Source organism: Takifugu rubripes, chromosome 16 (genome assembly GCF_901000725.2).
Source record: "Takifugu rubripes chromosome 16, fTakRub1.2, whole genome shotgun sequence".
Classification (NCBI taxonomy): Eukaryota; Metazoa; Chordata; class Actinopteri; order Tetraodontiformes; family Tetraodontidae; genus Takifugu; species Takifugu rubripes.
In genome coordinates this window covers 420,305-444,264 of record NC_042300.1, presented here as the reverse complement: position 1 = coordinate 444,264, position 23,960 = coordinate 420,305, and the positions used below count along the sequence as shown (strand labels likewise).

Below are 23,960 nucleotides of genomic sequence, written 5' to 3'. Positions count from 1 at the left end.
GTACTTGATGCGGCCCAGCCTCAGCCCAGACTCCACCTCCAGTGGCCCCCAGGTAAATTGAGTTTGAGACCCCTGATCTAGAATGATCATGTGATCTAATCTATCCCTGGGAGGTTCAGGACCAAACACCATGTCCTCAGTTTTTCCTGAGTTAAGGAGGAGGAAATTTGAAGACATCCAGGACTTTATGTCTTTAAGACAGGTCTGAAGCCTGTGGATAAATAAAGCTGAGTGTTTTCAGCATAACAATGAAAATTTATCCAATGCTGCCGAATAATGTTCCCTAAGGGAAGCATGTACAATGTGAAGAGGATTGGTCCAAGTTGTTGGATCGCGATACCTCCTGTATGTAGCTGCCGATCCGCGTGTTCGTTGAATGAAGACTTCGAGAAGTAAAGTACCAATTTCAAAATGTATTTAACAATAGAATCAATTCCAGATACAAATATTACAGAGCTCCGGGCCAGTTCATAACCCTAGCAACAACAGAGTCAATTGTCAGGGCATGAAGTCTGACCACCTAACTATCCCTTGGCCCAGTCCTTTATAGTCACACACATGCAAATTCACAATGTCCATGCAATCCACTCCAGATCCCCTGCTGAGATGTCCTCGTCCTCTTCCTCCAGTCCCTTTGGTGTTGGTAGAGTTCTTCTCTTCCATTGTTTTCCCAGGCCAGATCCCATTCTTCATGCAAATGTGATCATCATCAACCCCCCTGATGTCCTGTTTACAATGAGTGTTTGACACCCCCTGCCTGACTGGCTCCTGAGATAACAGTAGATCAAACAACAATCCTGCAAATGTCTCTGTTCTTAATTACATTTAGTCTACCTTGCCTAACTTCTAAGGGAAGACAGGAACATATGGTGAAACACATAACAACAAGATAAAGACAATTCTCAACAAAGTACAGAACCTTGAGGAACTCCGTGGCTAACCCTACTGTATGAGGAGGGAACACCATGGACATGAGCAAACTGGTATCTATCAGATAAATATGATCTAAACCAGTCTAGTGCTGTCCCTTTAATCCCAATCACATGTTCCAGTCTATGTAACAGGATGCTGTGATCAACTGTATCAAAAGCAGCACTGAGGTCCAGCAGAACCAGCATAGAGACCAGTCCATGATCTGAAGCTATAAGAAGATCATTAGCAATGTTCCCTCTAATTTTTCATGTGCTTGAGCAGACACACAAGTTCCCTGAGCACTCAGTGAGCACACTGAGGACCACTGTGAGCAACATCAGATGGGTACGCTGTGGCCACACACCAGTATCACGCTTGTTCAAAACCTTGGATCATAGCAAGTTACATGGCTTATTAAAAGAATCAAATGACAGCAGCACATAAAATGAAAAAGACAACAATCTTGTTGTTCATGAGATGTGTACTATGTTATATGTGTGAGTCCTGCTTTAACCATAGAAAGAGTCCTGGAAAAGGAAAAAATCTCACTCAGTTTCACCGCTTGTTCTTCTGTGCACATACTCCGACAGCCATTCCATCAGAACCGCATTTCTTTTTTACTTTGGCTTTATGAGTGGATGTGTCTCTGCCCGTTCGTTTCGCCATGATAAGGGATTAGCATTTGCGTCTCTTAGATTCACTGCACTGCTGTTAGCTAGCTAACCTGCACGGCGAGTAAAGGCAGGGCACATACGCAAACACTGTCAGTGCTATGATTGGCTGCGTAGCGTAAGTGAACTGTATCGGATTATTGGCTGGACACCTGTCGCTCATTGAGTTACGTTGCGACATAGTACAGAAAACAATAATACTGGTCTAATTAACTAGATTATATAAATTATAAAATTAGATATTAATTAATACGTTTCTGTTGAATTTTCTTTTGTGCGCTGCATAGATTTTCTGGTGTGCTGAGTATGTGCAAGCAGTGCGCGATTGCGCAAGCGCGCAGCTTAGAGGGAACATTGATCATTAGTAACTTTAAGAAGTGCTTTTTCTGTGCTGTAATGAGCTCTAAAGTCTGACTGAAACATCTCAAACAGGCTGTTTCTCTACAGGTGCTGCAGTAACTGAGTCACCACCACCTTCTCAAGAACTTTAGAGATAAAAGGAAGGTTGGATATTGGCCTATAATTTGCTAATACATCAGGATCCAGTGATGTTTTTTTAAGCAACGGCTTAATCACTGCCACCTTGTAGGATCAGGGTACATAACCTGTCAATAAAGAACCATTGATCTGGTCCAGGATAGAACTGCCTATCACTGGTAAAACATCCTTCAACAGGTGTGTTGGGATGGGATCTAAAAGACACGTGGTGGTCTTGGATTTCTGAATTAGCGATGACGCCTCAGAAAAATATATAGGACTGAAGGAGTTTAAGGGCTCGTTGGAGAACCTGTATGTTCCCACAGTCAGCACATCTGGTGATGGTCCAGTTGTAGGGAAGGCCTGGTTAGCTTTTTCTCTGATAGCTAGAACTTTATCAGTGAAGAAGCTCATGAAGTCTTCACCACTAAGGGAAGAGGGGATTTGTGGATCTAAAACACTGTGACTCTTGGTTAATTTGGCCACAGTGCTGAAAAGAAACCTGGGGTTGTTCTTATTATCCTCAATTAAAGAAGAAAAATAAGCTGTTCTAGCCTTGCGGAGGGCCTTTTTGTAAACTAATAGACAGTCTTTCCAGGCTACATGATAGCTGTCTATTTTACAAGAATGCCACTTCCTTTCTAGTCTTCGCACTTTCTGCTTGAGGGTCCTGATATGTGAATTATACCAGGGGGCACACCTCCTCTGATTTACTATTTTCTTTTTCAGGGGGGGCAACAGAATCAAGTGTGATTCTCAGTGAGGTTGCTGCATCTTCAGCAATAGAGTCAACCTCAGCAGGGCTAAGATTATAATGATTGATCCCTGGGGAAACACACAGTGGTCCTGGGATTAGCACAGGGATCGCTTCCTTAAACTTAGCTACAGCATTATCTAAAAGACATCTGCTATAGTAAGACTGTGCTCTGAGCATAGAAGAGTCCTTAATCATAAATGTAAAAGTGACCAAAGAATGGTCTGACAGGAGTGGGTTCTGAGGGAACACTGACACATGTTGTACCGCAACACCATAAGTCAGAACTAGATCTAGGGTGTGGTTGAAGTTATGAGTTGGTTGGTTTATCTGCTGGAGGAAACCAACTGACTCAAGTAATGAAATGAAGCCATTTTTAAAGCTGTCATTTACAATGTCTACATGGATATTAAAGTCTCCAATGATAATGACTTTGTCCGTTCTAAGGACCAAGTCAGATAAGAAATCAGAGAACTCAGACAGGAACTCTGAATGTGGCCCAGCAGGGGGCCGATATACAACTCCAAACAGAAGTGGCTTTTCTGCCTTCCAGTTCAGATGGGTGATGCCAAGAGTCAGGCTTTCAACTGAACTGGAACCATATTTTGGTCTAGGATTAACTAATAACTTGGAGTGATAGATTGCTGCCACTCCCCCTCCTCGACCAGTAACACGAGGAATATGATAATTAAGATGAGTAGGACGAGTAGATTCATTTAAGCTAACATACTCCTCCTCCTGAAGCCAGGTCTCAATAAGACAAAATAAAACAATGTGATGATCCGCTATCAGGTCGTGCACTAACAGGGATTTACACCAAAAAAAAAAGAGTAATGCCATTATTTCTAAAAAATATTGCTAATTCTCCTTTCAAATACATTTTTTCAAATTCATCTTAGATCACTTGTTTTGTCTCTGATCATCCATCCATCCATCCATTCTCTACCGCTTATCCGGGGTCGGGTCGCGGGGGCAGCAGCCTAAGGAGGGAAGCCCAGACTTCCCTCTCCCCAGCTACTTCCTCTAGCTCATCCGGAGGGATCCCCAGGCGTTCCCAGGCCAGTCGAGAGACATAGTCTCTCCAACGTGTCCTGGGTCTTCCCGGGGGTCTCCTACCGGAGGGACATGCCCTGAACACCTCACCAGGGAGGCGTCCAGGGGGCATCCTAACTAGATGCCCAAGCCACCTCATCTGGCTCCTCTCAACGCGGAGGAGCAGCGACTCTACTCCGAGCTCCTCCCGGATGGCAGAGCTTCTCACCCTATCTCTAAGGGAGAGCCCAGCCACCCTACAGAGGAAGCTCATTTCAGCCGCTTGTACCCGTGATCTTGTTCTTTCGGTCATTACCCAAAGCTCATGACCATAGGTGAGGGTAGGAACGAAGATCGACCCGTAAATCGAGAGCTTCGCCTTTCGGCTCAGCTCTTTCTTCACCACTACGGACCGGTGCAGAGTCCGCATTACTGCGGACGCCGCACCGATCCGCCTGTCGATCTCCCGCTCCATTCTTCCCTCACTCGTGAACAAGACCCCGAGGTACTTGAACTCCTCCACTTGGGGCAGGATCTCCTCCTTGACCCGGAGAAGGCACTCCACCTTTTTCCGGTTGAGAACCATGGCCTCGGATTTGGAGGTGCTGATTTTCATCCCAGCCGCTTCACATGCGGCGGCGAACCGATCCAGTGATAGTTGGAGGGCCGATGACGCCAACAGGACCACATCATCCGCAGAAAGCAGAGACCCGATCCTGAGGTCACCAAACCGGATCCCCTCAACACCATGACTGCACCTAGAAATTGTGTCCATAAAAATTATGAACAGAATCGGTGACAAAGGGCAGCCCTGGCAGAGACCAACCCTCACCGGAAACGAGTTTGACTTACTGCCAGCAATTCGGACCAAACTCTGGCACCGATCGTACAGGGAGCGGACGGCCCGTATCAGCGGGCCCGGCACCCCATACTCTCGGAGAACCCCCCACAGGAACCCCCGAGGGACACGGTTGAATGCCTTCTCCAAGTCCACAAAACACATGTGGACTGGTTGGGCAAACTCCCATGCACCCTCGAAGACCCTGCTGAGGGTGTAGAGCTGGTCCACTGTTCCACGCCCAGGACGAAAACCACATTGCTCCTCCTGAATCCGAGGTTCGACTGTCCGGCGGACCCTCCTCTCCAGTACCCCTGAATAGACCTTACCAGGGAGGCTGAGGAGTGTGATCCCCCTATAGTTGGAACACACCCTCCGGTCCCCCTTCTTAAAAAGAGGGACTACCACCCCGGTCTGCCAATCCAGCGGCACTGCCCCCGATGTCCACGCGATGTTGCAGAGTCAAGTCAACCATGACAGCCCTACAACATCCAGAGCCCTATGGAACTCCGGGCGGATCTCATCCACCCCCGGGGCCTTGCCACGGAGGAGTTTTTTGACTACCTCGGCAACTTCAGCCCCGGAGATATGAGAGCCCATCTCCAGGTCCCCAGGCCCTACTTCCTCACTGGAAGGCGTGTTGGTGGGATTGAGGAGGTCCTCGAAGTATTCCTTCCACCGATCCACAACATCCCGAGTTGAGGTCAGCAGCACACCATCACCACTATACACAGTGTTGACAGTGCACTGCTTCCCCCTCCTCAGACGCCGGATGGTGGTCCAGAACCTTTTCGAGGACGTCCGAAAGTCGTTCTCCATGGCCTCACCGAACTCTTCCCACGCCCGGGTCTTTGCCTCGGCAACGGCCGTAGCTGCACTCCGCTTGGCATGCCGGTACCCATCTGCTGCCTCAGGAGTCCCACAGGCCAGTAAGGCCCGATACGACTCCTTCTTCAGCTTGACGGCATCCCTCACCGCTGGTGTCCACCAGCGGGTTCAGGTATTGCCACCACGACAGGCACCAACCACCTTGCGGCCACAGCACTGGTCAGCCGCCTCAACAATGGAGGCACGGAACATGGTCCACTCGGACTCAATGTCCCCCGCCTCCCCCGGGACATGTTCAAAGCTCTCCCGGAGGCGTGAGTTGAAGCTCCTTCTGACAGGGGACTCTGCCAGGCGTTCCCAGCAGACCCTCACAACATGTTTGGGCCTGCCAGGTCTGTCCGGCATCCTTCCCCACCATCGGAGCCAACTCACCACCAGGTGGTGATCAGTTGACAGCTCCGCCCCTCTCTTCACCCGAGTGTCCAGAACATGCGGCCGCAAATCCGATGACACAACCACAAAGTCGATCATCGGCCTAAGGTGTCCTGGTGCCAAGTGCACATGTGGACGCCTTTATGTCTGAACAAGGTGTTCATTATGGACAATCTGAGACGAGGACAGAAGTCCAGTAACAAAACACCACTCGGGTTCAGTTTATGCAGCCGGGGATCAGACCGCCAAGGTCCCTGCCTCCGGCCGCTACCCAAAACACAATGCACCCGACCCCCTTGGCCCCTCCTACAGGTGGTGAGCCCACGGGAAGGGGGTCCCATGTTGCCTCTTCGGGCTGTGCCCGGCCGGACTCCATGGGCAGAGGTCCGGCCACCAGGCGCTCGCCAACGTGCCCCACCCCCAGGCCTGGCTCCAGGAGGGGGCCCCGGTGACCCGCATCCGGGCAAGGGAAACGTAGGACCAATGCTGTTCTTCATCATAAGGGGGTCTGGGCTACGTCTTCGTCTGTCTCTGATCAACAAGCCAAAATTCAGCTTCAATTTCTGTGTATTTGAGATTACTTGTTGACTTGGCCAGCTGAGGTTGCACTATCCTAGACTGTTTTTTCCTCTGTTGTTTTGCTTACATATTACTCAAATTTTTAGACTTAATTTAAACCTTGCCTATATCGCACCAGATTAACTGTTTGTTTCCTGTATACCGTATTTTCACGACTATAAGGCGCACCTAAAAGCCTAGAATTTTCTAAAAAATCTACGGTGCGCCTTTTAACCCGGAGCGCTTTTTGTATGGATTACGGTAATATTGGTTAATCGCGGCTACCGTAGTCAGTAGGCGTGGCCGAGGTAACAGCAGTAAATTCAGTCCCAAACCATTTCTGTCTGTAAAAACCCCAAAATGGCTCCTTGCAAGAGACGCGCTTACGACGCAGAGTTCAAACTGAAGGCTATCAGTCACGCAGTTGAACACGGAAATAGAGCAGCGGCAAGAGAATTTAACGTGAACGAATCAATCGTGCGGAAGTGGAGGAAGCAACAAGATGACCTGCGCCAGGTAAAGAAGACTCAACGGAGCTTCCGAGGAAACAAAGCAAGAAGTGGATTAACAAAGGAACTGCAGGCACTAAATATTGGTGTCAACGGGGCATTCAAAACTAGACTGCGAACTGCGTGGGAGCGGTGGATGACGAACGGCGAACACACGTTCACCAAGACGGGGAGATGGCGCCGAGCGTCATACGTCACTATCTGCCAGTGGATCGTAAATGCCTGGGCATCGACCGTGGTCCGAGCTTTCAGGAAGGCAGGGATTGTCACTGAAATGCCAGACAACACCAGCGACACCGACCCTGATGACGACTTTGACGAGACGGAGACGGCCATGGTGGACGCCGTATTCGCACAACTGTTCAATTCGGACACCGAAGAAGAAGAATTCGAGGGATTCCTGGATGAGGAATGAACTGATAAAGTGAGCTTTACGTGTTTCTTTTGTGTGTTTACAACTGAACAAGGCTGGTCATACTGTGAATATGGACATTACCGTTTGAACAACGTTGTTGTTATATTGCTATATTGTTATATTGCTATCGCTTTGCACTACTTCGAGAGTTCGAGTTACCGTATATTGTGTTTGCACTAACGTTTGATTTACCGCAACGGTACTACGTGATAAAAATGTTGCACTAAATCGAAGATTTATTAAACTCCACTATCCACTTGTGATAAAAATGTTGCACTGCCTGTTATAACTCGCTGTTATTAAACTAACTGTGTTACGCGAAAACACTACGTCACTCGGGAAAAATAATAAAACAGCTGTTTATTCATTTTGGGAGTGAATGGAGTTGTGAGAACGCCGGTCTGTATTCTATTAATAAAGTTTGACTGACTTATCTGACTGTTTCATTGACATTCCTTTTAGCGCAGCTCGATCTAGTGAATGCGTCATGAAACCACAGGCACTACGCAGTTTCTATGCTATGCGCCTTATAACACGGTGCGCCCTGTGTATGAAAATATTTCTAAAATAGGCCGTTAATTGAAGGTGCGCCCTATAATACGGTGCGCCTTTTGGTTGTGAAAATACGGTAATTAACTTTGACCGCACAGTTCTTCCAAGACTCAGTCATATTTTTACTTTTTTACTTTATTCATCTTATAAAGATTATGGTACTTATTACAGCGCTGAGTGTGAATTTCTACATATGCTGATCCTTGTCCTTGCAGCATTTATCGACACTTCACCACTGCTGACTGATTCAGCTGAACACCAGACCTGCCTGAGCAGCTGATTTTCTTTCATCTCTGTGTAATGTGCTGTGGGGAAATATTGTTCTTCCTTTTCGAGATGATTTGAGATCTCTGTCAAACTGTTGTATGAGGGTAGATAGTGGACAGGATTGGAATCCCAAGTGTTTTCGTGCTGGAGGAATAATACCAAATATCTTTCTTCTATTTCTAAACTGTGAGGTTAGACAAGGCAGATATGGCTGGACAGGCATCAAACTTTCATTTCATAATGCCTCCTGTTGTCCAACTGGCTTTCATCCAATCAGCAATATCAGACAAATACAGAGAGAGAGGTTTCAGTTGACATCATTTTTTCTCTATTTGCCTCAAACCAGGAACATCTGTTTTGTTTTTCCCAATCAAAGAAGTCATTTATTCTCTAACAGTTTGTGCTGTGAATTAATTATTGTTCTTGCTATGATAAGAACACCAGCAGATTTAATATTTGCAAATGAATTTGATGCATGCATATTTTTAAATAGTGAGCAAAAAAATTTAAGTGGTAACTCTAGGCATATAGAAAAGTTGTAAAGTACAAACTGGTGTATGCTCTTTGAATCAGCTGGAAAATACTGGAAGGTCAGGTCTAAACATCCAAGTATAGGAGGAGACTCATATTGACATAACTGCAGTTCCTGAGCCCCTCAAAAACAAATTTAAACCTAAACTCCATCTAACCATAACTGTAAAACCAACTAAACCTTGCCAAAATATCTTAACTTTTCAAAAATGTCCACACTTTAAAAAGTAAATGCTTATTTTGTATGTCTATTTTGAAGGAATTGGACAGTCAGCTAAGGTCAACATGGTTCAGCTCCGCTGATGCTCAGCTCAGCTGCCAAGACTTATGTGTTTCATTCTTCTCCATCCGCCCACTATTGTAGTGATGTTCCTCCTCCCTGACCCTAACCCTGTGTAGTTATTAAGCTTGTGACCCACATTCTGTTTTAGGTCAGATTGTATAGGTATGCATGTATGTGTATAGGAAAACAATGTATAGGGAAAAAAGTGTAAAATAATATTAAAGTATTTTTGTAATAGAGAGTGAGATTTACTACTCAGAGGAACTTTGCAGGAGCTCACCCCTCCCCAGTTCCATCACAGTTTTAATTCCTCAGACTGATTAGAACTGGACTGAAATAGTAATTTATACTGATGAAGCGCATAGTGTATACGGTGTATTTCTCCCATTTTATGCTGACAAGTTTCTTTCTGAGATGAATACATTCAGCTGTTTGGTGCCACCCCACTTGATATTGCATGATATTTGTATTTGGACTTTTTAACTGAGTGTTTATTTATTTTCTTCAGGTCAAAAAACTTGTCTTCATCTTCATGGAATTTTCCCCTACATTTATGTGCCATATGATGGCTATAACCAGCAGCCTGAGCGCTACATGCGGCTGGTGGCATTCAGCATTGACAGGGCTCTCAACGTCACCATGGGAAACCCTTCCTCCAGTGCACAACATATCTTCAAAGTGGCACTGGTTTCTGGCATGTAGGTGGTTCACATGTATTTCTTACAAAACCTCCAAAGATTAAGGAACAGCTTCACATTCATATTTATGTTTCTTTGTTCTTGTCTTATAGGCCATTCTATGGTTACCATGCCAAGGAAAAACTTTTCATGAAGATTTATCTGTATAATCCTCAAATGGTGAAAAGGTAAGCTTAATGCAGATCAGTTCAACACTTCAATGCAAACAAAACTTGTTCCAAGCTGTGTGTGGTTTTGCCAGTGCCACACTCTCATGCTTGTGCATTTTGTTATCTCATGTTATCAAAGTGAACAAACCATGTATTTCCAGCAATTGGTAAACATGTAACAGTAGTTGTCACTTTTTATAGGGTTTGTGATCTCCTACAAAGTGGGGCAGTGATGAACAAGAGCTACCAGCCCCACGAGGGCCACATCCCCTACCTACTGCAACTCTTTATAGACTACAACCTATACGGAATGAACCTGCTCAACTTGGCAGCGGTTAAGTTTCGCAGGGGAAGAAAAATAGGTATGAAGCTCTAATCACAGCCCTTCATTTTTATTCTTATTCTAATTTTCTGGTTGATTGTACATATTTCCTCCAATACTAACCTTTCGTAATGATATATTTGTTATCTGTAGTGCTTGGATGTTTACCATATTACCTAAACTGATTACTGTTTCAAAGTAAAATAACAAACAAAACCATTTACTCATGAACCTTAATAGTAACTAGGACAATTCTGAGTCATCTCGGTCTTGGTTATGGTCATGGTTATTCTGTGGAGTAGCAATAAAATCAAAACAGTTTGAAAAGTACTGCTTGTTTAGTAATACTAATGCATGTGTTATCTTTGGGCATATTTGGGAGCTTATAGTGTGATCAGTTGTGATGTCATGTAGCCTGCGTAAAAATGCTCTGTTCCTCAAACTGTAAACTATAACGAGAAAGCAGCATATCCCAGCTTTCTTCCTCTGATCCCTGTTGAACCAGATGCTCAGAAATTCAACTCAACCTTCTCCTAATGAAAAACCCTTTATGACCAAGTGCATTTAATCACAGTTTAGTCCTATGCTTCCTGAGGATGAAACCCCCACCCATCATGTGCTGAAAGAGCCTCTCTTCTCTCAGAGAGCATCCAGCCCTGCAGAAAGCCGTTATTCATTGAGCACAGACAATCCAACTATAGAGATTAATAAAGGTTTTTTTTTTTGTAAACTTCATGCTTGACTCTCTTCCTTCAAAACAAGGGTCCCATGCTTGATTTATTTCTTCCCTGGTGCAATCAACAGAAACGCGGCTTCCGAGCCCCATACAACAAAGAGTGCAAAACGCTCTTATAATGGATACATCTACAGTGGTGGTCAAAAGTTTACATACACTTGTAAAGAACATAATGTCATGGCTGTCTTGAGTTTCCAGTTATTTCTACAACTCTGATTTTTCTCTGATATAGTGATTGGAACAGATCCTTCTTTGTCACAAAAAACATTCATGAAGTTTGGTTCTTTTATGATTTTATTATGGGTAAACTGAAAGTGTGACCAAATCTGCTGGGTCAAAAATATACATACAGCAACATGAATGAGCAATTTTGGAGACTTAGAAAGTTGTGTCAATGACATGAGCTTCATAGCATGGCCTCTTAACTTCTTGTGAGTGATCATGAGTGACTACAGCTGGTGACTTCTCTGAGGCCATTTAAAAAGGGCTCATTGGATAAAAACACCCACAAACGCTACAATGGGAAAGTCAAAGGAGCTCAGCACAGATCTGAAAAAGAGAATCATTGACTTGAACAAGTCAGGAAAGTCACTTGGAGCCATTTCAAAGCAGCTGCAGGTTCCAAGAGCAACAGTGCAAACAATTGTTTGTAAGTATAAAGTGCATGGCGCTGTTTTATCACTGCCACGATCAGGAAGAAAATGCAAGCTGTCACCTGCTGCTGAGAGAAAACTGGTCAGGAGGGTGAAGAGTCAACCCAGGAGCACCAAAAAGCACATCTGCCAAGAATTAGAAGCTGCTGGAACACAGGTGTCAGTGTCCACAGTCAAGCGTGTTTTGCATCGCCAAGGACTGAGAGGCTGCCGTGCAAGAAGGAAGCCCTTGCTCCAAAAGCGGCACCTTAAGGCTCGACTAAAGTTTGCTGCTGATCACATGGACAAAGATAAGACCTTCTGGAGGAAAGTTCTGTGGTCAGATGAAACAAAAATTGAGCTGTTTGGCCACAATGCCCAGCAATATGTTTGGAGGAGAAAAGGTGAGACCTTTAACCCCAAGAACACCATGCCTACCATCAAGCACGGTGGTGTTAGTATTATGCTGTGGGCCTGTTTTGCTGTCAATGGAACTGGTGCTTTACAGAGAGTCAATGGGACAATGAAGAAGGAGGATTACCTTCAAATTATTCAAGAAAACCTAAAGTCATCAGCCCGAAGGTTGGGTCTTGGGCGCAGTTGGGTGTTCCAACAGGACAATGACCCCAAACACACATCAAAAGTGGTAATGGAATGGCTAAATCAGGCTAGAATTAAGGTTTTAGAATGGCCTTCCCAAAGTCCTGACTTAAACCCCATTGAGAACATGTGGACAATGCTGAAGAAACAAGTCCATGTCAGAAAGCCAACAAATTTCACTGAACTGCACCAATTCTGTCAAGAGGAGTGGTCAAAGATTCAACCAGAAACTTGCCAGAAGCTTGTGGATGGCTACCAAAAGCGCCTAATTGAAGTAGAAATGGCCAAGGGACATGTAACCAAATATTAGCATTGCTGTATGTATTTTTTTGACCCAGCTGATTTGGTCACATTTTCAGTTTACCCATAATAAAGTCATAAAAGAATCAAACATCATGATTGTTTTTTGTGACAAAGAAGTATCTGTTCCAATCATTCTATCAGAGGAAAATCAGATTTGTAGAAATAACTGGAAACTCAAGACAGCCATGAATGACATTATGTTCTTTAGAAGTGTATGTGAACTTTTGACCACCACTGTATATACATTTTTCTCTCCCCTGCAGCTCAAAGTTAAAAAAAACAAAAAAAGGCCATTACCGTATTTAAGTACCATATTTACCGTATATAAGTCCATTCACTTTCTGAATCTATGATGTGGAAAGAGAGATCGGACTTATTTTTGTATGAACAGAAGACCTTAACCAATCCTTGATAATGAAAGTTATTACAGTTTATTTAAAAAAAATCAAAATAAAACCATAAGACTGTACGTGTGCAAAAAATCGTACCTTTACATCATACAAAATGTGCATATCTGGATTGTAATGTTGCCCTAACTTGTCATTAGATTAGATTAGAAGATTTGGGAACTAAGGGGACAACAGCCTCTCACCTGTTCACCAGATCTGGTGTTAAATATGAATTTACCTTTAAAAATATGACGGATATGCTGGACTGCAAATAAGTCAACATAATGCAAGACATTATGTCTGTCTATATTAATCACAAGGATGTGTTGCTTGCCTGGCAGTATATGTTGTTCTGTAGCCTGATGACTAGCTTGGTCATCTCCTGGTTAGGCCAGAAAATAGACAGACCAAAATGAGATGTGTGTTGAATAACATGCTAATTTGTTGTCTGTGTAAATTTTCAGTCATCCAGGTCATTGTATCCAAGGTAGTTTTCTCTGTCAACTGGACTGGGTTTCTTCTCTTGAAGACGTTTCGCCTTCTATCCAGAAGGCTTCTTCAGTTCTGAAATCGCTGGGGAGAGAGCTTGAAAATATATAGCCCCCTAATTTGTTGTTGCAAGAAATTGAGATTGATGTGCTGTCTGTCCTCTAGAAAATGCAGCAGCAGAGGTTGTGGTAGGCTTGCAGTCACCTGGCAGTTGTCCCGGTGTTAGCCCCTTTAAGACCCCCTGTACCTCCAAGGTCAATGACAGTATCCTTGGAGGCACATTTGTCCGGTGGGAAGAGAGCACCTTGCCCTGGTGAGTCCTGTTTACAGTTTTATTAGTCTTTACTGCGGGAATGCATGAAACTGTGGAGAAGGGTATCATTTTTAAAGAAAATAAAAAAAATAAAAAAAAAGTCTTGTCTTAAATCCATCTGCAGTTCCTTAGTTCTGGATGAGGTGGAGAAGCAGAGTACTTGTGAGTTGGAGGTTGATGCTGTTGCTGCTGACATCCTTAACCGCATTGAAATACAAAGTAAGCTCTGGTCATAACTTTTAGATCAGTCAGTTGTTAACATCTTTTGCAGCTCACTAAAAAAAATAGATACTGCATGCCCTATAATTATTTTTTATTTAATTAATAATAGGTTGTTATTATTAAAGTGCACTGTCAAAAATGTTCTTAACTGGATTAAAGGTCCACCTACTGATACTAATAAACTGTGAAACTGCCATGCTCTTATGTTTTCACTGTAACGTATGTCCAGATCAGATTGGCAGGAACCCTGGGCTGCAAGCCATCTGGGAGGATGAAAAGCACAGGAGGAGAGAGAACAACCAAGGATCCCAGATAGACACTCCTGACTCACAAGGTGAGCAAAATCACAATTTAATATGCCCTTAGTTTGGGTGAAGCATGTCTGAAACTATTTGCTTAAACTAGATAAAGAGGATGGAGTAAAAATCAGTTAAAAAAAAAGCAGTAAAAATCAGTTTCCTTAAAGTGTGGTTGAACTGAGCTACAGATCTCTGGAGAGAACCATTGTTCCCTTATGGTAATATAAGAGGATAATAGAGGTATTCTATTTGTCAGCTTCATTTAAAAATCCTTTTGGAGAGTTTTTCTTTTCTTTCTGAGGGTTTGAGAGTATTTTCCTTTCCTCCAGGAGACGCCCGCTTTCTCATTTAGTCATTTAGTGTAGTTGTTGGTGTCCTGTGGACAAAGCTGAAGCTGCATCAAGCTGTCTGTCTACACCAGGGGTGCTCATTATGTCGATCGTGATCTACCGGTTGATCATGGAGGTAGTACTGGTCGATTGCGGCGTGACATTAAAAAATATCAGCCTATCATCAATCCCGTTACTTGATTGATATACAGGGCAACCAGTCAGATGACAACTGAATTTTGACCTTTAGGCAAACAACGGCGCTAAGCTATTCAGCAAATTACCTCTGATTTTAAGCCATTGCTAAATCTTATGGTCATCAAAATGAATGAGGGAGCGGGACCAAGTAAGAAGACAAAAACATATCACTTTCATACGGAATGGGAGGTGGACTTTTTTTTCACGATGTCATTTTCGAAGTGCGTTGAAGATTATTTAGTCCAAATACCGTTCCACCATGGCTGATGAATATTTGAAAGTGTGCTTGAGGCTGGCTGTCAACAGCTACTGTCCGGACTATGCATCCCTGGCTGATTCAAGTCATCAAAGTAAACTCAGGCAATTACAAAAAAAAGTTAATAGTCTGTTTTGCAATATTGGCTCATTCGGTTATGCAAGGTACTTCAACATACATTGTACATAAAAAGAATCCTCAATACATTTGAAAATAATTAGATGTTTTGCATTTTTGTGGTGGGTAGATCATTTTGACTTGGTCATTTTGTAAGTAGCTCGCATGCTGAAAAAATGTGAGCACCCCTGGTCTACACCAATGTTTGCCATCGTCTTTGCCATCATCATCAATAATTTATGGTCAAAGTATTGACACTCAGAATCACAACCATAAGGAAGTATTAAGTAAACACATTTGGAAGTGAAATGGGTGAAGACATCTGTAAGTGTAGGGAGATGTTTCCACATGCACTGCTTTGTAATGATATATTTTCAGTGTTTTCTGTTCATTTGGTGCCTGATTTTCTGAGGTCTTTGTGCTTTTTTTGAGTCACTTTCCTCAGAGCTCATTATATTGTTTCACCACTTTTAGCATCTGTATTAGGGTTTTGAAAGAAAACTATGTAATGCAGCAGTAAGTAAATAATTACATCTTGTCTGGATTTCTGCTTTTCTTTAGATCGTGGATTTGTCCCTGTAACAGCGAGTGAGAATATCTTCATGAATAGAGTAAAGGAGATTTTGAAGGAGAATGAGTTTGACATGTAAGTTCCTTTATCTTTATTAAATCACTTGTCATGAAGCACTTTTCCACTACACTGTTTGACGGCACATGCTGTGGTAGAACTGTGTTGGTTTTCCATTAAACCTGGGTAGGGCCATCATCTCGAGGCAGTCCCAAACTCTTGTGACGCTGTTAACATTTTAACACACTGTTTTCTCCTGTATTGTCAAAGTTTTAACACAAAACATACTCTGTCGTTTGAGCCTCGAACCAAGTAAAGAAAAACTTAAAACTCTTTGAGGGAAAAGAAGAAATGTAAAGGAGAGCCACAGGGAAGGGATGCCTGGACAGACTTGGAGTATATGCTGCATTTACAGAATGTGTGTGTGTCTGTGTGTGTGTGCGTGCGCGTATATGTATATATATAATATATAGAATTTTTGTCTGATTTTAAATAACTGCCTCCCGGATCCAAACTGGGAGCGGTTTTTAGAGAAATGGAGCTTGGTAGCTGAAGATTCTGCATCGCACTACTTTTGGAAACTCCAGTAGAAAACCTGTGTTTTGAGAGCACAACACTCTGGATGGATGATCGAATCAAATCAACCTTTATTTATATAGCGTCTTATACAATCAAAATTGTTTCAAGGCGCTTTTCAGAATCCCAGGGCCTAACCCCAGACAAGCAACAGTGGCAAGGAAAAACTCCCCTTTAATAGAAAGAAACCTTGAGCAGGACCAGGCTCATGTAGGGGGACCCTCCTGCTGATGGCCGGCTGGGTAAAGAGAGAGGAGAGCAGGCTGGGTGGAGAGTAGAGTAGAGTAGAGTAGAGTAGAGTAGAGTAGAGTAGAGTAGAGTAGAGTAGAGTAGAGTAGAGTAGAGTAGAGGAGAGTAGAGTAGAGTAGAGTAGAGTAGAGTAGAGTAGAGTAGAGGAGAGTAGAGGAGAGGAGAGGAGAGGAGAGGAGAGGAGAGGAGAGGAGAGGAGAGGAGAATTTGTCTATGTATGATAATAACTGGAACTACAGAATTAGTAACAATACGCATTTTCAAAGATGATAAAGACTTGATAGTTTATTTAAATGAGAGGCAGCAAGACCATGAACTCATTTTAAAGGATTTTAAAATCTACTGTAAATTTAACAGGGAACCAATGTAGAGAAGGCAACAGTGGTCTAATGTGGTCTCTGGTCCTGGTTCTCGTCAACACAAGCTGCATTCTCGATGACTTTTGTAGTCAGCCTAAAGTGAATTACAATGATCCAGTCTGGAGGAAATAAATGCAAGGATTAATCTTTCTGCATTTGCTGTGGGGCAGGAATTTCCTTTAGTGATGTTGCACAGGTGATAGAAGACAGACCTTGAGACAGGCCAAATATAGATATCTATATGGGTATCTAAAGACAAATCCTGATTGAACAAGACACCAACGTTCAGGTTCAGCAAGGTTAATACCACTCAGCAAGGCTACATCAGTGGAGAATATATTCCTCAAATGTTTTGGGCCTAGTGTGATAACTTCAGTTCCAAGTTCAACTGTGGTAAATGTCTGGACATCCAGGCCCTTCTGTCTTTGAGGCAGGTCTGGAGTTGCTAGACCTGATGCATTTGGGCTGGCTCCATTGATAGATATAATTGGGTGTCAGCTTAGCACATTGGGTGTAGCTTAGCACATTTATTGAAAGCTTCCTGATTATACTACCAAGGGAGCATGTATAAAATAAATAGAATTGGACCAAGTACTGAGCTTTGTGGAATTCCATGAGCAAGCAAACAGCATGAAACTCCAACAAGCAAAGCAAAACTTTTAATCAAATCTAATAGTTTAATCTTGTCAATGTTCCTGACATCCTGAATTTACATTTTTCTCAGTAACAAAGTAATTGCATAATAGAAGCTGAGGATGGCTTAACTAACCACCTTAGTAGCGTACAGAAACCAATGCTACTTTTAAATAAACAATACTTGGTTGTTCAAGGTGAGCTCACCATAAATGGAATAAGTAATGCTGAAAGTCCAAAAAAGTTTGCATATGAGTTTTCTGAAAGCATTCTTCTCCTGACCTGTCAGCGACCTCAGTTCCTTGGACAATCAGAGCATTAACAGATCTTTATTAAAGGTGCACTATATGAGCAGGACATCACATAATCTTCAAAGTAAATAAAAAACAAAACAAGTTCACCCCTCTCTCCAATGTTTCCGTGACTGTCATAAACACACATTGAAATCCAAAATGTATCTGTGCTACGCTACCATTGCTAAAATGGTTGCTCTAACCCCACCCTGCCCCTCAACCATCTTGTCGGTGATTGGCTGGAACAGAAAAAGCAGTAGAAATACGAAATAAATGCGGACACAGCACAAAACTGTGACGCGTTAAAGCAACTTTTTGACCAACAATAATACTTGTTTATTTCATAAAGTAATGTTTGACATGCTGTAATGCAAAATTGATTTTTTTGCTCATTAGTGTAGTTGCATCGCACATTGTTTTAGACCACCAATATGAATCGGTCAATCTCGCCATCCTTAGAGGCGGTTGGTGCTTTAATAAAATATAGTACAGTAGGAAATGAGAGGTAGCCTTAAATACACAAGGAGAGGAGGAGAAGTGAGACACATGAGGGTAAATAAGGTTTCATTAGGTAGAGAGGACGGGACAAGACAGGAATCAAACCGAGACCATAAAAAATGAGAAAAAAACACTTGGAAAGCAGCAGGTCAAAAGTTATGCTGGCCACAATCCTACTTTTTTCAGGAGGCCTAATGACCAACAGGTTAATGATTTTTATCTCACCCTGTTCAGGACACAGAGTTTTTCTGTTGGTGATGGGGAAGACCAGGAAGATTTACTTGATGAACTTACCCTGCATCCTGACTCTCTGACCCCTGAGAGACTACTGTGTACCCCTGCAAATGTTGTGGAGGTGCACAGAGACTTACAGACAGGTGAGGAGAACATTTTGTGGCTACATGAAAGGAGGACTACATTTGTGTAATCAATTTGGTCTTACGCAGTATGTTACAGTTTGGTTTTCACTGGTTTTCATTTACTGAACGTAGTTTTTGAAACATGCGCATTGTAGTACTATAAAGCAGCAAGGACTATAAGGCGCACCTAAAACACAGATTTTCTCAAAAATCAACGGTGCGCCTTATAATATGGAGCGCCTTGTGTGTGGACTGAGTTCCAAAATCTACTGTGTGCCTTTGGTGGGTGCACTACGAAAAATGCTCCGCCCATCGATTAGCGGCACACCTATGCGTAAGGACCCCCTAAAATGGCGCCGGTCAAGCGACACGCGTATGAGGCTTACTTTAAACTGCATGCCATCGAATATGCGGCTGAAAATGGCAATCGCGCAGCTGCAAAACATTTTAATGTAAGTGAGTCCATGGTCAGAAAGTGGAGAAAACAAGAAAGTGAACTGTGCCAAGTGTGGAAGACGAAGCTGAGTTTCCGCGGGGACAAAGCAAGATGGCCCGAGCTGGAAGACCAAGTGGAACAGTTGGGTGTGGAACAGCGAACAACTGGAAGGGGCGTCTCTACTGTCACCATTTGACAAAAGGCCAAAGCGATTGCTGAAGAAATGGACATTGAGCACTTCCAAGGAGGTCCGTCTTGGTGTTTTTGCTTTATGAGGAGGCGGCATCTCTCCATACGCACAAGGACAACTGTTGCGCAGCAGCTGCCCACGAATTACCAGGAGAGGGTGGCCATCTTCTGCACCTACTGCTGTGACAAGATAACCGTGCCCAGCCACATCACCAACATGGATGAGATCCCTCTGACTTTTGACATCCCTTTGACCCACACAGTAGAGAAAAAAGGGACCAGCATGGTGGCGATATGCACAACGGGGCACGAGAAGTCGTCGTTCACCATGGTTCTCAGCTGCCACGGAAACGGACAGAGCACTGGATGACGGAAGGCAGACACTCCTTCACAAAGACTATGAGGCAGATAAATACAGAAAATAAATACAGATATAGCACCCGTAACTGAGAATGCGCCTTTTATTACGTGGTCGACTTATGGTCGTGAAAATAAAGTAATTTTAAAATTCAAAACTGTTCACTTTTTGAGTTATTCAAAAGTCAGTCTGTCTGTCTGCCTCCCTTACTCCCTCCTTGGTCAGGATATCGAATGCCTTTGAAAATGATTCATGGGTTGTTACACAAGTGTGATCTGTTGACATAAATATTCCTCATCAGATGTTAATATCCCAGACTCTGCGAGGAGCAGTGCTAAACTTCCAGAGGAGGCCATCGTCAATGAAGAAGCCATCTTGAGCCTTCTGGAAAACACTGCATCTTTTCTTCCACATTCCCTGACATCCAACCATTCGTTATTGGGTATAGTAATAATTTGGCTTTCAAACTCAATTTAGATCTGTAACTGTATTGGTTGTCTCTAAAGGCATGCAAAGAACACTGCAGAAACATTAAATATATTTTTAATTATATATTTCTTTGTTGGACGCAGATGGCAGTCAAGACCATACCATCATTGATTTGCTAGCAGGTCTTGAGGATGATGGTTTCTGTAAGACCCCCATCAGGCAGAATTCCCAGTCCCAATCATTTTCTGGAGCTGGTAGCTACCGTTGCAACAGTGATGAAGAAGAGGCAGGACCAGAGCTGGAAAAGGAAGAAGCTGAACTCAGTTTCCTAATGTCACAACAATGGGACAATGAGCCTGAGAATTTCTCATCAATAAGGCAAGTAATCGCTGCATGTTTGAATGGAAACCTTTCATTATACACATTGCATTACTTTATTATATACTGTAGATGGTTAGATTATGCTGTACACAGCTCACAAAATTACAAGCTGAATCCGTAATGTCCTGCAGTGAAGTGCACAATAGCAATAGTCCATGGGAGACGCAGTGCTATTGCTATTAATGATTGATGCCCCGACAAATTTCCTGGTGCCTGATCTAGGATCACATCAGATTGTCCAGTGTTTTTCAACATCGCCTCAAAAAAGCAGGTGGACTATCTTGTTTGCCTGTTTGAACACATGGACAAGTGTGAAAAAAATCTACGCAACTACAACCAACTACAACCGCAAATGAAGACCGGTCACAATATTTAATTTCTATGTGTACAGGTCTGGGGTCAAAGAGCCAGAAGATGGATTTAGTGATGAGCAGCAGGAGTCGTCAGATGATGACATGGATTGGAGTGGGAATAACTCCCTGTTTGCCAATTTGTCCATCCCCCAAGTGGATGGCGCTGCAGATGACAGTAATGGTAAGTTATATCTAAATATATGTTCAATTTCTGTAGCTCATATATTTTTAGCTTCTTTGCACAGAATCCAAGTTGAATTCAAGTTTCACTGGTTATTATACTTGTTAAGGTTCCTCTCCTCTTTTATGTTGACAGATTCCTCCTTAACAGATAGTGGCTCTAGGACCAAATCTTCTCTCATAGCTGCAGAAAATATGCTTGGGAAAAATAATGTTTTTTCGAGAGAGACTGTTCATCCTGAGCAGAGAACAGTTCATGTGCGAGACACAGAGCAGCTACTTGATAAACACTTTCACTCCAAAAATAGCCAGGGCAGCAGTAGTGAATGTTCAACAGGGCTTGAGGTTCATAAGAAAATCCCTTACATCCCACCAGTGAAACACCCTATTCATCCCGAGGTGTCTCCTATCTCAATGGACAAAGAAGACCTACGAACCCTGTACACATATGACAAGAAAACCTCAATCAGTCTGGATAATACGAATCTGGAAAGTTTTACATTCAGTAAGAGAAAGGTCACCAAAAATAGGAAAAAGTACGGCAGCATTGAGAATGTAGAAACAAACTGCCTGTCCATTCTTCAGAACCACAGAACCTTTTCACTTTGTTACTCAGAGCTTAGAAATGGTTCAGCTAAAACAGAGTTAGAAATAAGCCAGAAGGAAAGCTCTGGTCCTGTTCTGAAGAACAACTCATCTCCGTCACCCATAGAGGAGGATGAGTTTCTTGATCGACAAAACACAGGAATGGCAAAGGATAGTGAAGAAGGCGATATCGGTGAACTCAAAATTAGGTATGAGGACTATCAAGAAAATAAGACAGAGATGACAGTAGTGGCCCAGCAAGAGGCCCATTATAAATTCTTTCCCAGTGTCATCCTGTCAAACTGCCTCACGAGGAAGAAAGTTGTGAACAAAAAGCTGGGTGATCCTGATGGTGGGATAGGTTTGGGTCACGCTCGCAGATCGGGGCCAAAGATTAATAAAAAAAAGTTAGGTATGGTGGGACCAAGGAACAAATCCAGCACTGTAGAAAGCTCTATCTGTAACACCCATGCTGATCCTGGCTTTACCTCAGTCACACCTGTTTGTCCATTGACTGCAGATCCAGAGACATCGGTTTTAAAGCCTAATCCAGTTGAAGTGACTGAGCCAGTTAATGTTGATCCAAGTATTGAGGGAACTCCAGTGACGAAGGAGCGGCTAGAATGGAACATAAGGCCTATAGACCTTATTAAATCAAAACAGCCTGACACCACCATGTCCATTTCTTCTGAGAAAGGTAAAGATTTTGGAGAGGATTTGTCAAACCCATTGCGAGAGCTAAGAGCAAAAGTAACATGCATGAAACATTTAGCACTACCGGGTAGTAAATACACTTTGCGAGCCAAACGAAAGATGGCGTATGATAAAGAGGATGGACTACACTCAGGTGCCACTCTCTCCAAAAATCCAGTATGCCACAGAGAAAGACTCAAGGACAAGATTACCCCGAAGGGACAGGAGATAAAATTCACAAAACGCCGCAAAAAGGAACCCCCTGTAATCATCAAGTATATCATTATCAACAGGTTTAAAGGACAAAAAAACATGTTGGTAAAGATATCCAAAGTTAATACAGAGGAGCAAATGGTGATGCTAACCCCAGACAGAATAGACCAATACAATAAACTAGCCCCTCTCAAAGATTTCTGGCCCAAAGTTCCAGAATCCACAGCTGTCAGGGTTCCCACACCAGAGTATAAAGCTAAGAAACACAAAAGAAAGACAAAGGTCAACACTACAAATAAGAAAACTATCTGCACTTCCTCTAAACCTCAAGCCAGACAAGGTCAAAGGGTGAAACGGACTAAAAAATGTCAAAAAGACGTGGTTCTCCCTTCTCTACAACCCCCTCAACCGTGTTACTGTAAACATGCAGATGACCATGGCAAGGAGTATACTGATGTAATGATAGAGTTAGGCTATCTCTCTGACAGATCCCCAAGTCCAGCAGACTCAACACCGCCACGCTGTTGGTCACCAAGTGAATCTATTATGGAAGCCAGGAGTTCCAAACAGCTGATTGATCCCCTTAGCGACCCTTATCTTAATTCTGCTTGTCAAAGGAAATACTCAAACTCATCCAAAGCAGCACCAAAACTTAATAAACATTCGGAAACTAAAAACGGAGCAAGAAGGTCAATCAAAGTGAATCAACTTTCAGAGAAAGTGGGACACATAAAAGAAAGGATGAAACAATGTCGTAGTGTTGCTCCAATGCAGAAGATGAAAGCTAAAGACACAGTTGAATGTATGGTCAGTAGTTCTGCAATCATGCCAAAACAGAGAAGGCCCCGCAAAAAGAAAAATCCGAACTCCACAATCGATGCTTTCAGTGAAGACACCTCCCAACACCTTTTTACTGAAGATGAGCTACCTCCTTCTGATGGCTCCTCTCAAACGTTCCGTTCATTTCAGCATCCAGTGAATAGCAACCAGTGCGGTTTAAAGACTGTATCATCTATTGATTCATCTATTGAACCTAAGGCAGGGGACTGTGAGACCTCCATTATGAAAGTGAGCCACAACCTTTCAGTACTAGCGCAATTGAAGCAACAAGCTTGTCAAACCACTGTAGTGAAGATAGAGGCCTTGCAGGATGGCAGAGCTTCTCCACTTCCAGTGGATACATCTTTAGTAGAAAATGATAAAGAAGTCAAACCAAGAGCTGCCTCACTACCAAATAATGGTGACATGTCCGCTTTCTCAGACACCCTCTCTGGTTTGGCTGTCCTGAAACAACTTCTTCAGAAGAGGCAGCAAGGGCAGGCCCTTCCCTTACAAACTGTTGGTACAAATACTCACTCCCCTATCAATGTTCAGACAACAGTGCTATCAGATTCCACTGCTAAAGCAACTAGATCCAGAAAAGCCACATCTTCTATCCTCAAAGACAAAAAAAAACAGAATACAGAAAGGCAAGACAAACCACACTCAGCCAAGCCT

General features: G+C 43.1%; 1 protein-coding gene across 1 annotated transcript in view; it reads left to right on the top strand.

The window, feature by feature from the left end:
- rev3l (REV3 like, DNA directed polymerase zeta catalytic subunit) overlaps positions 1 to 23,960 on the top strand; it is a 48,508-nt gene that overhangs the window by 6,383 nt on the left and 18,165 nt on the right. Inside the window, 12 exon segments of the mRNA XM_003977766.3 lie at positions 9,568 to 9,757; positions 9,850 to 9,924; positions 10,108 to 10,268; positions 13,543 to 13,690; positions 13,815 to 13,909; positions 14,142 to 14,246; positions 15,673 to 15,757; positions 18,522 to 18,664; positions 19,931 to 20,071; positions 20,202 to 20,436; positions 20,831 to 20,973; positions 21,109 to 23,960. Of these exon segments, the coding sequence (XP_003977815.2) occupies positions 9,568 to 9,757; positions 9,850 to 9,924; positions 10,108 to 10,268; positions 13,543 to 13,690; positions 13,815 to 13,909; positions 14,142 to 14,246; positions 15,673 to 15,757; positions 18,522 to 18,664; positions 19,931 to 20,071; positions 20,202 to 20,436; positions 20,831 to 20,973; positions 21,109 to 23,960 (4,373 nt within the window).